At 45.8% G+C, this 13,980-nt stretch overlaps 1 protein-coding gene across 5 annotated transcripts in view; it reads right to left on the reverse strand.

The window, feature by feature from the left end:
* Positions 1 to 8,104: 8,104 nt before the first annotated feature.
* The window catches only part of PRKD3 (protein kinase D3), a 73,971-nt gene continuing 68,095 nt past the window's right edge, over positions 8,105 to 13,980 (reverse strand). For all 5 annotated transcript variants that reach the window (XM_067562692.1, XM_067562687.1, XM_067562688.1 and 2 more), the window contains 3 exons: positions 11,706 to 11,973; positions 10,155 to 10,240; positions 8,105 to 9,190 (listed from right to left, as the gene is read on the reverse strand). In XM_067562692.1, coding sequence (XP_067418793.1) covers positions 9,017 to 9,190; positions 10,155 to 10,240; positions 11,706 to 11,973 — 528 coding nt within the window. In that variant the 3' untranslated portion in view covers positions 8,105 to 9,016. The remainder of the gene's footprint in view (positions 9,191 to 10,154; positions 10,241 to 11,705; positions 11,974 to 13,980) is intronic.

A 13,980-nucleotide genomic window follows, 5' to 3' on the forward strand; every position in this document is an offset into this window, starting at 1 on the left:
ACAGAAATGAAGTGAACAAGAAATAGCTAAACTATTACAATTCTAAAAGGTGAAAAACAGGGTTACTTACCAGTAACTGTTGTTCTTCGAGATGTGTTGTTCATATCCATTCCAATATAGGTGAGTGCGCGCCCCGTGCACTGGTTCCCGGGACTTTTTTCCCCTTAGCGAGCCCCGTAGGGTCGGCTCAGGCGCCCCCTGCAGTACTGCGCTCATGCCGCAGTACAGAGGGCGCCGCCGACCCCGCGGGCCCTCAGTCCCTTCTTTCTGCCGACTCCAACAGCGGGGACGGAGGATGGGTGTGGAATGGATATGAGCAACACATCTCGAAGAACAACAGTTACTGGTAAGTAACCCTGTTTTCTGTCTTCGAATGATTGCTCATATCCATTCCAATATAGGTGATCAAATAGCCATACCTTGGAGGTGGGTAGGAGTCAGCGTTGAGCCGCTCTCGCCAGCACGGCTCTGCCGAAGCCTGCGTCCTCTCTCGCCTGCTGCACGATGGCGTAGTGGGACGTGAAGGTGTGGACCAACGACCAGGTCGCTGCTCTGCAGGTGTCCTGCAAGGGGCACTCTTCCCAGGAAGGCCACCGATGAGGCCTGGGCTCTGGTTGAGTGCGCTGTCACAGTGCCTGGAAGCAGCACCTTCGCCCGCTCGTAGCAGGTCCTGATTCAGGCAGTGATGCGCTGGGTGGAGATAGGTGAGTCCCTCATCTGGTCTACCACTGCTACAAACAGCTGTGTTGACTTCCGGAACAGCCTGGTCCGCTCAATGTAGAAGGCCAAGGCTCGTCTGACATCCAGGGAGAGCCATCTCCGCTCCTCCTCCAAACCGTGCAGTTTAGGAAAAAACACAGGGAGGAAGATATCCTGGTTATAATGAAACTGAGACACCACCTTAGGCAGGAAAGCTGGGTGGGGGTCTCAGTCAGGCCTTATCTTTATAAGACCGTGTAGGGGGGCTCCGAGGTTAAAGTTCTTATCTCGGAGACCCTCCTAGCCGATGTAATGGCCACCAGGAAGGCTACCTTCCAAGAGAGGATGAGCAGTGGGCATGTAGCCATGGGCTCGAAGGGGGGGGTCCTGTCAGCATGGCAAGGACCAGGTTCAAGTCCCAGGGAGGCACCAGGTCATGGACCTGCGGATATAGCCTCTCCACCCTTTGAGGAACCTGACTGTCATGGGGTGTGAAAATAAGGATCTCCCTTCCATCGGCTGATGGCAGGCTGAGATGGCCGCCAAGTGTACCCTGAAGGAGGCCAGTGCTAAACCTTGGAGCTTCAAATGGAGGAGGTACTCCAAAATCGCTTGAATGGGCGAGCAGCTCGGTGGGATACCCCGGGACTGTGCCCAACAGGTAAAACGCTTCCACTTGGCCCGGTGGAAGGTGGACTGGAAGGTTTTCTGCTACTGAGCACAACCTGTTGGACTTGCATGGAACAGGCTCTCTCTCCCTCCATCAGCCACAGATTCTCCATGCTGTCAGGTGGAGGGAGTCCAGGTCCAGGTGGCGCAGGCAACCGTGGTCCTGGGAGAGCAGGTCGTAATGCCTTGGGAGCGGCAGCGGAGTGGCTATGGACAGGTCCAGCAGCATGCTGAACCAGTGCTGCCTCGGCCAAGCTGGGGCGATCAATATGATGTCTGCCTTGTCTCTCTTGATCTTCAAGAGGACATTGGGCAGCAGCGGAATGTGGGGAAACGCATACATCAAGGTCCTCGTCCATTCTATAAGGAACGCGTCGGAGATGGAGCCCAGCTCGCGACCCCGGAGCAAGCAGAACCTCAGGCACTTCCTGTTCCAGGACGACGCTAACAGGTCCAGTTGGGGAACACCCCACTTGCGGAAGATAAAACTTATCACCTCCAGGTGTAGTGACCAGTTGTGTCGGGGTAGAAACGACCTGCTGAGGCGGTCCGCCTCGTCGTTCCTGACCCCCAGGAGGTGAGAGGCAGATATGTGGAAGTCGTGCCTCACCGCAAAGTCCCAAAGTTGAATGGCCTCCTGGCAAAGAGCCCAGGAGCGCCCCCCCCCCCCCCGCCTGTTCATATAGAACATGGCCGCCGTGTTGTCTGTGAGGACCTGCACCATCCTACCCCTCAGAAATCTGACGAAAACCTTGCAGGCCAGGCAGACTGCTCTGAGCTCTCGGACATTGATGTGGAGGTACCTCTCGACTGGCGACCAGAGCCCCTGGGTGCCCAGGTTGCCGCTGATGTGGGCTCCCCACCCCATATCTGAGGCATCTGTAATCAGGGTTACTGATGGTGTCAAGTCTCGGAAGGGAACTCCCTTCAATACCTCCCCTGGGTCCTTCCACCAGTTCAGAGAGGTCAGTATTTGCGTGGGAACCGTGACTATGTTTAAGGGGTGCCTGGCTGGGGCATACACCGAGGTCAGCCACACCTGGAGAGGCCTGAGTTTGAGGCGAGCCAACTTCACCATGTATGCACAGGCCGCCATGTGTCCCAACAGCTGGAGGCAGTGCCTGGCTGTCATCGTGGGGGACCTGTGGAGATCGTCGATTATGGCCGCCATTGCCTCAAAGCGAGGCTGTGGGAGGAAGGCTCTGGCCTGGGTGGCATCCAGGATGGCCCCGATTAAATCTATGCCCTGCACCGGGGTGAGAACGGACTTCTGCTCGTTGATGAGCAGCCCCAGACTGGTGCATGTTGCACAAGTGAGATCCAGGCTGTTCCTTACATGGGCCCTGGACTTGCCCCGGATCAGCCAGTCGTCCAGATATGGGAATATCTGGACCCCTCTGCGGCGCAGGTGGGCCGCCAGCGCCGTACACTTCGTAAAAACCCCGGGGGCGGACGAGAGGCCAAAGGGGAGGGCCGAGAACTGGTAGTGGCAGCCAGCTACCACAAACCGGAGGAACCTTCTGTGACGGGGAAGGATAGAAATATGAAAATATGCATCCTTTAAATCGAGGGCAGCATACCAGTCCCCTGAATCTAGGGAAGGAATGATGGAGGCTAGGGAAACCATGCGGAACCTGAGGCGTCTGATGAACTTGTTCAGACGGCGGAGATCTAATATGGGTCTCAGATCCCCCTTGGCCTTGAAAATTAGGAAGTATCGCAAATAAAATCCCCTTCCCCTCTCCTGTGGAGGGACTTCTTCCACAGCCCCTAGCTGGAGGAGGGAGTAGACTTCCTGTATGAGGAGATGCTCGTGAGAGGGATCCCTGAAGAAGGACGGGGTGGGGGGGGGATCTGGGGGGAAGGCCATAAGCTGGAGGGCGTAAGCCCTGAGGACTACACCGAGGACCCAGCAGTCCAAGGTGATGTTTCACCACTCGGTGTAATATGGCCGGAGTCTTTGGGCAAAGGGCCGGGCGAGATCCAGGGGAAAAGGAAGAGTGCCACCCTCGTGCGCACCATCAAAATGGCTTTTTATTATTTTGACCCTTGCTTGGGCCCTGCTGGGGCCCTGCCCATGAACCCGAGCGGTCGCGGCGGTTAGGCGCCCAGAACCGGTCCCGACCCCTCCTGGATTGAGCGGGTCTGGGGGGCTGCCTCGGGGGAGGCTGAGGCTGTCGCTAGGCCTGAGGCCGAGACTGATGCCTCGAGGCCTGCAGGGTATAAAGCCCTAGGGATCGCAGCGTGGCCCTCGAATCGTTAAGGGCATGGAGTTTGTCGTCGGTTTTGTCCAAAAGGAGGCCAGCACCATCGAACTGCAGATCCTGGATGGCTTGCTGGACCTCTTGGGACAGCCCCGATGACTGTAGCCAGGAGCAGTGGTGCATGACAATGGCCGAAGCCATCGCCCTGCTGGCAGAATCCGCCATGTCACTAGCCATCTGTAAGGCCGCTCCTGCCACTGCAGCGCCTTCCTCGATGACAGTAGTGAAGTCCGCTGCTTGATCCTGGGGTAACACCTGGGGTAAAATCTTAGCAAGCCTCTGCAGTGAGGACCAGAGGTTAAGATTATACCGCCCGAGGAGCGTCTGGTGGTTAGCGATCCTCAGCTGCAGGGTTGCCGACAAATAGACCTTGCGGCCAAACAGGTCTAACTTTTTACAATCCTTGTTCTTAGGGGTGTTACCCTGAGGCTCCAGCCTGTCCCGCTGGTTGGCTGCGTCCACTACCAGTGAACCCGGGGCAGGGTGGTTATATAAATACTCGAACCCTTCAGCAGGCACATAGTACTATTTTTCGGCGCCCTTCGGGGTAGGGGCAACCAAGGCAGGGGTCTGCCAGAGGGCCTTGGCCAACTTTAAGACCCTCTCGTGCACTGGTAAGGCCACCCTTGATGGCCCTGCCGCCCCTGACAAGGGGGTCTTCCTCCTCTGACATCTCCTTGGGCTCCAAGTTTAGGTTGCTCAGCACCCTCTTGAGCAGATCTTGGTGAGCTCGGAAGTCTGGCAGTGGTGCCCTATGGTCCCTGGTGGCCACATCATCCGGGGAGGTGGAGGAGGACTGCGGGAGGGGCCCCGTGCGACACTTGTCTCTTCTGTGCTGCTCTCCGAGGCAGCGGTCATGAGGGTCACTCACGAAGAAAGCCTTCGCACACACAGTGCAGGCTTTGAAGCCAGTTGAGCCAGGCATGGCCCAACCTGAAGCCCCTGAGGGCTACTATCTAACTATTTAAAACACTATTCTTAACGTTAACAGTCTATTAACAACAATAGTCTATGCAAAAACGAGGGGATGCTACTTGTTGAGCAAGAGGCAGATGTTCCAGTAACTGTCACAGGCGGAAAGAAGGAACTGAGGGCCCACAGGGTCGGCAGCGCCCTATGTACTGCGGCATGAGCACGGTACTCCAGGGGGCGCCTGAGCCGACCCTATGGGGCTTGCAAAGGGGAAAAAGTTCCGGGAACCAGTGCACAGGGCGCGCACTCACCTATATTGGAATGGATATGAACAATCACTCGAAGATAGAAGTAAAATTCCACAATAACTTTGGCCATTAAGAGATACTGTCAAGTAGATAATCTCATACTTGAACTACCTTAAAATTGTTTGATGTAGTAAGATATTTGGGGAATGTCCTGTGGATTCTAAATATGTGTATTTGTTTAAAACCCAGCATTCCTTGTCAGTGATTCTCTTCAAATCCATTTTTAATGAGTCAAATGTTTTGAAAGATCTGAGCAAAAAAAAAAAAAAAAAAAAAAAAAAGGTAATACATCCTCAGCAGTAACAGTTAACTAAAATGCTATTCCCACAGCTGTGCTCATGTTATCAATGATCCCGGCACACAAACAAGTACACAGACACGTTGTTTTCAAGGACATTTTAAAACAGGGGAAGCAAGGGAATCCATGTAAATGGAAAAGGACAAATCTGATAGGGAAATAAATTTTATTTTCAAGCTTAGAGGATATTTACAAACAATGGGATGTATAAAAATATAAAAACGTACTTGACAGTGTCCTTTTGAGGCTACAAATTTTACTTGAGCTTTTTCTAGCATCAACATAGCACAATTTCTTGCATGAATGCAACTTCTTAATTCAAAACAGGTTAATAATTATGCAGCATTGGGTACAAATTCATCTGGAGCAACTGACTGTCATAACTCCAAGTTCTTAGTCAGTGATTTTAAGCTGAAATTTAATAAAAAAGGTTTTAGGCTTTCATTAAAAAAGTTAGAGTGCAAGCTGTGCAATTCACTTCATGGCTTGTAAAATGTGTGATAACTATCCAAGTAATACAAATGTTCCAGTTACTTTTTTCATCTTGTTAAGCATCAAGCCACAACAGGGTGTGTATTGCTACGGCACTGGTCCACGCCACAGGTGTTATGAGGCTCGAAGTACTTGACTTACCTTAATAGTGTACAGGAATACCCACACTTGACTTAACTTATTGCTATTAGAATATGGCTACTTAATTCTAAATTTCATTAGTTTTTAAATCAGTGGTGAGGATTTTAAATAACATATCTTACTGCTATGGAAGTTCAGAGTAGAAGGATAAGAGAAAAGGGCATGACAAATTTGGTGCACATTTTTACTAGTAATTTGAATAAGTTGATTTCCAATGTACTGGGGGGCGGGAGGTGCATCAACTTCAACACCTACTTCCATCCCCCAACCCCAGGAGTCCAAATGGCTTTAACAGTCTGTGATCCAAAAGCCAATTTCAATTCTCATTTTGTGTTTTAAAGCAGAACCAGACTTTATGGGGTAGAGGAAGGGCAGGTAGGCCTCTCGCTCCTCCACAGACACCACCTCCAACACTACTATTGTGCTTTTCAAGCAATTGACCTGCTTTAAGCCTCTTTCTTTAAATGTAATTGGAAGTCCTGTAATGCCTCAACTCAATGCAAAATCAAAGTTTAAAAGTCCAACCCTGGCTGAAGCATTATAGCCATAAGAGGCACAGTGACCAAATTTCAGAGATGCTAGAGAAATGGCGGCAGCTAGAAGAGAACGTGGCGCTTCCCTCTCTAAGCCTGGCTGTGACAAACTTTACAGGAAATTGGGCCAATACTAACCCAATGATTTCACAAGTGATCAAGTTACTTCAAAAATTAAAACTACAACCGAATTAGCATACAGGCTGTTTCAATACTCTCAATGGAGGGACCAATTCTGAAATCTCTCCTCAATGGGCTGCAAAGTTAAGGGGGCAGATTCTGTCCCCTACTACAATTCCTTTACACTTTTCCAGCACCATAAAGGGGACAGAACAATCCCATGGAGAATTCCCTGAATGCAGCAGTGGTATAGGCAGCACAATGGCGACTCCCTGCACAAATCTCAGAATAGGGGCATGGCAAGGGAAGACTGTGTCAGTGGCCAGAATGCTTTGACATTGGTGGCTAGAGGGAATCTGTCAAACATTAGAGAAGCCCAGTATCCCAGGTGTGCAAAAGTGGCACCCTAGTAGTGCTTAATTTGTGCCAGGGCTGAGCCCCGGTACCTAAGGACTTGCTGCGTCAGTTATGAAAGTAAAAATATTGCTTGAGCCCTAATTGCTTGAACTCCGGCACCTCTTTCATTACAAATTAAACATTGCACCCTGGTAATTCCCACTGGCAAAGGTAGAGTAAAGAACCTGGCCCTAAGTTTTTAGCTGATAGCAGTCTAGATATCTACAAAATACAGCAGCTAGGGAAAGGAAGGCAAGCTGGAAGAGAGTAGATTAGGGCCCCTGTTCTGACCTCAAATACACTTACAGTTTCCACCAACTTCACTGCCAGTTCACTTATGTATCTAAGAGCAGCTGACAACTCTGAAGCAACCATGCAAGATCATCATGAAAATGCATCAGTCCAGGCACAAAATCTACTCACCCATCCTGATCTTGATAATTATTTTATTCAGCTTACAAAAAAGTTACCTCAACTAGAAGAGTAAGGCTATTACCCCCAAGGTTTTCAGCTGCAAAGGTAATTGAACCTATAGAATTTATATTTATTACAACCCCCCCCCCCCCCCCAAAAAAAAAAAAAAAACCCTAAAGAAAGGACATTACTCAAAGCCATGCTCTGATTAGCTAGTTGGACCTATGGGGATATGCACAGTCTTGCCTCAACTCCCAATAATACATTTCATCAGACACTCACAACTTTAAGTAAATGGGCACTTCCATTTAACATAGTGGGCATGAGGCTTTCTTGAAACATGGCAGACTTTGGCTGCCAAACTATCTTTCTGCACCATAATTTCAGAAGGAAATTTCTGCTTCCCTCTCCATTTGGCCACAGTTCTCAAGATGTGGCTAGGTATATTTAAACTGAAGTTTCTGTTAAAAAGCTGAATTAAGAATTGGTTTAGGACTCCTAATTCAGTTCCATAAACTGCAAAGTTTAGGAAGTGGCAAAGGAAAAAAGGGGTGGGGTGGAATTGCAGGTTAAAGACTGGAAAGCAAAAATTCAAAACTGGTGTCTTCCTCCTGTTAGTTAATTAATCCAGCTGCCCTGCTGCCCACAGTTTGTGGCCCTATAGCCACTTTAACTCACATTCAGTTTTGGTTTTTCAACAGGACTCCTAATTTAATTTGGTCAATAGAAAATGAGGGTTGAGAGTTACTATCAGGGCACAAACTACTGCTGACAGGCTGAGACTGGGGAACCTAAAATGAATGTGAAAATGTTTTATTTTTTAAGTTATTCAAAAAAGTAGAGGAAAGGTGTTTGACCTTTTCTTTACAATTTTTCATATCCTTCTGCTAGAAGCTATTTTTCACAGTGGAAGGATACACTACATAAAAAGTGTGCGCGCTACTTTGGTGGTTTTAAGGCAAAATGCCTTTGGTACACATACAAGGCACATGCCAATCTAGCACATTAATGCACACCCTGTTGTGGTTTATTGCTCTATTGTAAGACAATGTTGAGGGCTACCACAGCTTTTTGATTGTCAGTTAGCATTCAACAGGAATATGAAATCCGATGTTACTATCTTATCTTCAGACATCTGGAGAAAAATCCTGCAATTCTATCAAGGCAAAGAAAGTCAAGCGTTTAACTGCCTAACCAGCAGCAAATTAGCATGTTCCTTTATCTTGATTGTTCTAGTATACCTGTCAAATAGTATTCAGTCTTTTAAGTTATCCCTAATTAAGCATTTTTTGTTGTGATTTGGTCAAGATATATGGTTTTGATTTCTTTTTACAGCCTCCTTCCACAATGTACAAACTAGGAAAGTGGAGATGTATCTAAATACCAGAAAACAGAACTCTATGGCTTAGTAAATAAGGGACTAGGAAACCATAAAAAAATTGTTTTGTTATTGCGTAGGCTACAAAAAAAAACAACAGAAAACTCACACCATGCATTACACTTCAGTAACATCATCTGTAACCATACAGCTAGTAAAATGTTACCCAAGTTGCTTATCTCATTGCCCGATCACATTTCATAGTTCAAGGAATTAGAGATGAAGAAAAATGTGTTAGGTCATTTGCTCATCACCTGCCAGTGCAAGATCCTTCATGGTTTTATAGATTGAATCATCTAAACAACATTCAAAGAGCAACATCTGTCCAGAAAAGTATCAACATCAGTTCCTATCTGGAGCGCCTTTCTGTAATGAAGTTAGCATGGTGACTATTAAGGGTCTTCTTCCATATCATCTGGATTGGGAGCCATAATGAAATGTTTGGGGTACACAAGGTTGTGCTCATAAGCATGTTCTTCCCAGCGAGCATCATCACTCTCATGGGTAATGTAACGTTCTCCAATGCGAGTTTCAAACTCTCTAAGGTCAAGCCAAGTCTGATAATCCTTTTAAAAAAAATGAAGGTAAATGCTTTATGAAGCCCAACAGCAGAACAACAGTCATAAAAATCAAGTTAGCAATTCAATACTTTTACTTTAGTATGACTGGGTGACTATAGTCAACAAGATATATTGCAACGCAAAACAGGATTAGGTTCACATAAAGGGGCTTGAGTTGAAAAGTTAAATCCCTCAGATTTCAGTAAAAGTACTACAAATTTATGAAAATGTAATTATTCCAAGACAGACATTTATCAGATATATGTAAAAATGCTATCCTTTCAATTGAAATACTAATTCCACCAAATAATTGACTGGGTTTTCCCTCAACAGTGTTCTCTCTTCTGTGTGCAAAATTGTGAGATTACGTAGTTGTCAGAGATCAGAAAGTAAAAGGGACCAAAGTGAAAACTGAACCAACACTTCTACAAACACCAACTCATCTTGTCTCTTCTAAAATGAGTCATAATATAAATTCTGCTTTCATTCTCTACTTGAGAACAGAGCAAATAGCTTCTCACTCTGCCATATATTTCAGGTGGAGTTGAGTATTGATAACTGGCAATACTAAGAGGATGAACTCTCCACATCACTGCCAGACAGAGTAAAGAGTAAAAGGTGAGACAGACGAAAAAAATTAACAGTATCCTTGAGAACAAGAGGGCAAGACAAGATTCTCAGTGGCAGGGAGAAGAAACACATAAGGAGATGGGCAGAATCCCCGAGGTGGGAATGGGAGACACGAAGGACGCAGAGGGTGAGCATGTTCAGCGAGGCTCGGTTCTCTCTAATATTAGACAGATGAATTCTTGTTGCCATTTTCATGGATGTCCATTGTAAAACATGTTAATAATGTTGTGGTAAAAACAATCTGCAAAACCTTTGAGCTACTTAATTCAAAATGCGATTCACTTAAAGGACACAGCTACATACAGCATTTATAGAAAATAAGGAGGGCAATAGATCTTACCTGTAGCCACGGGTGACTAAGAGATTTGTCAACACTGTAACGTTTTCTCATCTTCACTTGAAGCAAATTGTTTATTAAATCAATGGCTGGGGTGAGGGGAAAAGCCACAGAAAAACAAATTATCAAAAATTCTACAGCATAAGTACAAATCTTTCATCTCTAATGTAGTTTACATGTGACACTGAAATTTAAATGTTATCTAAAATATACACACAATATATATTACGTGGCGCTTAGCCAAGCCAATGGTCTTTACAATAAGTTTTGACTCATGTTTGGAGAAAGCCAGAAAGGTAGATTGTTTGTTTTTGAAAAACACACTACTCACAACTGTGTTTACTGAATTCAAATATGCTGTTATAAAGAATTTACTAATCTGAAGGTAAAATCCTATTCCGACTGAAGTCAAAGGACGCTTTGACAAATTTGGTCCTAAATTACTAGGGGTAAAGTTTTCAAAATGACTAGGGTACTTAAGAACCTACATCTCAGAAGTCTATGAGATTTAGGCTCCTCAACCACTTAGACTCTTTTGAAAATTTTATCTTAGGTCTCATCTACACTCCCGTCGACATCAATAACATTGCCATACTGCAGCATCTTCATGGCGCTGCATTGACAGGAGATGCCCTCCTGTCAACGCAGCCTTATTTCTTTTGGGGAGGTGGATTACCAGCGTCAACCAGAGAGTCCATATGGGATCGATTGAGCAGATCTCCACTACCCGCTCAATCGATCCTGCTGAATTGATCATCGTGGAGACAGAAGGAAGACATACTCTTACTTCTTTTTAAAGTGCTCTCTCTTAACAGTAAGTTCCCACCGTTACACACTACTGTCAGACATACCTCCCTTAACTATATACACCACTTACTTTATTATTTCACAGCTAGAGATAGGCCCAAGGCAAAACCCCAGATCTGAACAACCCTGAAATCTGCCAACATTTGGATCCAGATCTGAGTATCTTCGCTCATCCCTATTTCACTAATGCACTGGACCAAACTCAAGATCCAAACAATCCTGGATTTAGAGATGTTTGGATCCAGAATTCTAGTTATACATGTACCTAAATTATCAATAAATATGTTTCAAAGTATCGGTCCCAACATATAGCCATGCCAGATTTAACTTGTCATTAGCTTTCATGAAGAATACACATCCTTACCTCCTCCAGCCCACCACTTCCTACACTCAGCAGAAAAAGTTACCTAAACCCACAGTTGGTGAGTTCATACAATAAGCCATTAAGTTGACTTCTATCAACAGCTTTCTAAAATCTAGATATATCTATTGTTTCCCCCTTTTCCCTAGACCAATTTTTAAATGTGATCCCATTTGATATTATTTGTCTTTCACAAATTGATGCTCGCTCACACCAATTATGTTAGCCTTTTACCAAACAGTCATTCAGCTGTCAATTTTCACTTTCCTGTCTGAATCAGAAACTCATAATGCAGTTAAAAAATACCTGAATTCCAAAGAGTTCATACATATAAAATGCTATAAAAAACAAGATCTGAAAGAGCAAAAGGTCTCCAATTTCTTTACCTTCACTAGAAATTTCCTTCCAGGGGTTTGGTGGATACATAAATGCTGCATTTTGGATTTGGTCATTTATATCTTCATCTTCATTAAATGGGAATGTACCACTAAGGCTCACATAAACAATAACTCCCACTGACCACATATCCAGAGAACGATTATAACCTTTACTCCTGAGCACTTCAGGAGCAAGATAAGCAGGGGTTCCAACCACAGAGCGCCTGAAAGACTTTTCACCTATGATGCGTGCAAAACCAAAGTCACACAACTTCACCTGTAAATAAATACAGTATTGTTAACTGACAAATCTCTGGTACATCTCACAGATGTGCAATTGTCCAAACAAAAGTGTGGTATCTGGCATTACATTTGCCATCATTTAATTATTGCTTGTGCTAGACAAATTGGAGCAAAATATTACATTACTTCTACTCAATTAATTCTATTTCTTCAGTGATATGTCCCTTTATATACTTGACCTTGGAAACTTACTAGCAAACTTGAGAAAAACAGTTACTAACCTTTTCTGTAACTGCTGCTCTTTGAGATGTATTGCACACGTCCATCCCACTTCAGGTATGCGCACGCCCACTGCACCAGAGTCAGAAATTTGTCCCTTAGTGGTACCTGTTGGGGCGGCACACGCACCCTTATGATGGCATAAAGGGTAGAGCTGCCCCCAACCTCCTTCAATTCCTCCTTACTGGAGGGACTCTATTATAGAACGGAAGGGGGGTTGTGGAATGGACTTATACAGCACATCTAGAAGAACAACAGTTACAGAACAGTTTTGTAACCATTTCATCTTCTTTAAGTGATTGCACATGAGGTGATTCACAAGTAGTTCAATATGAAGGTGCATTTTGGAGTGTACCTGAACAACAATTGAAGGACTACTCATCCAAACTTGGCATCATCTCTGGAATGCTGAGATATAGCATAATGAGTTGTAAAGATGTGTGCTCATGACCACCAGGCAAGGAAACACTGGAAGTCTGAAGACAGCCATGGCACCAACCTTACTTGCAGGTACATCTTATGAAGCCTGAAGAGCAATTGATACCGGATGGCTTGTCTCCTGCACTGCTGAAGAATCCAGTATTGAGAAGCATAGCAGGTCTTGTACTGCAGCATATGCCTCCAGCATCACTGGTACCAAGAGATTCCCCTGATGCTGATGCTGTTGTTGCATTGAATAGGTCGGCACTGCAGTGGGGGTCAGCCTCAATGCTGCAGGCACCAGAGTCAACATCCCTGGATGAAACAAAGTCAGTACCAGGAAGCACCTCTTCCTCAAAGGCATTCTACCCTGCCTTCCTGCCTGCTAGCTGGTAGATGGCACCAGGGACCTCAGTCTTTTGGAGGAGGCTGTCTCCTTCAAGGTATGCTGTCTATGCTTCTTCCTTGGTACCAGGGAAGGGGAATAATGCAGAGTCTCCGCAATGTCCAGAGGGCACCTCTGACAGAGGCAGAAGTACTCTGTGCCCACCCCAAATAGGAAGGTTCAGACAGTGGAGAAAAAGCAGCTCCCATGAGACAGTAACACAGTCTCCCCTCCCTAATCTTTTTGGTCCAAGGCTTGAAGACTCTGAGCATTTGGAAACAGTCTCAGATGTGACCCTCAACAAGGCACTTTAGACTTCTGGAATGAGAGTCACTTACCGCCCTTCTTGCAGCCAGTGCAAGGCTTAAAGCAGGGGTGTCAAACATACGGCCCGCGGGCCGCATTTGGCCCGCGAACCTCTTTGATCCCGGCCGCCGAAAGTCTGCATTGCCACTTTAAGAGATCTGTGGGGCCAGCGTCTTAAAGCGGCAATACCTTTCGCTCCAGAACTCTGCCGCCGAAAAGGAGAACTCATCCTCAGTTTTTCGGCGGCGAGTATCCCTCCCAGAAATCTCTTAAAGTGGCAATGTCAGTGTCCCCACAGCAAGGCAGCGTTAAAGCTACTGATGCTGCGCCGCTGAAAATGGGCAGAGGAGAAATATTCAATTGTATGGCCCATTCAAAGCAGAGTTTGACACCCCTGGCTTAAAGCCCGGGTACTGGGAGTCAATACCCAGAACAAGCAGGAACTGACAATTTAAACAAAACTAAGTTAAACAACAAATAAAACCTACTCTAAAGGTCTAAATATTGATGAGTACACTAATTATATACAAGAAAAATTCCCTGATAAAAAGAATATTTTTAATACCACCAATCACAGGAGGTAAGAAAGGAGTGAGAAGGATAAGGAGCAACTTCACTCTTTATATCATTGTGCAGCAGCATGGCACACCC

Source organism: Emydura macquarii, unplaced genomic scaffold (assembly GCF_026122565.2).
Source record: "Emydura macquarii macquarii isolate MOO-44397 ecotype Brisbane River unplaced genomic scaffold, CSIRO-AGI_Emac_v2 contig_2457, whole genome shotgun sequence".
Classification (NCBI taxonomy): domain Eukaryota; kingdom Metazoa; phylum Chordata; order Testudines; family Chelidae; genus Emydura; species Emydura macquarii.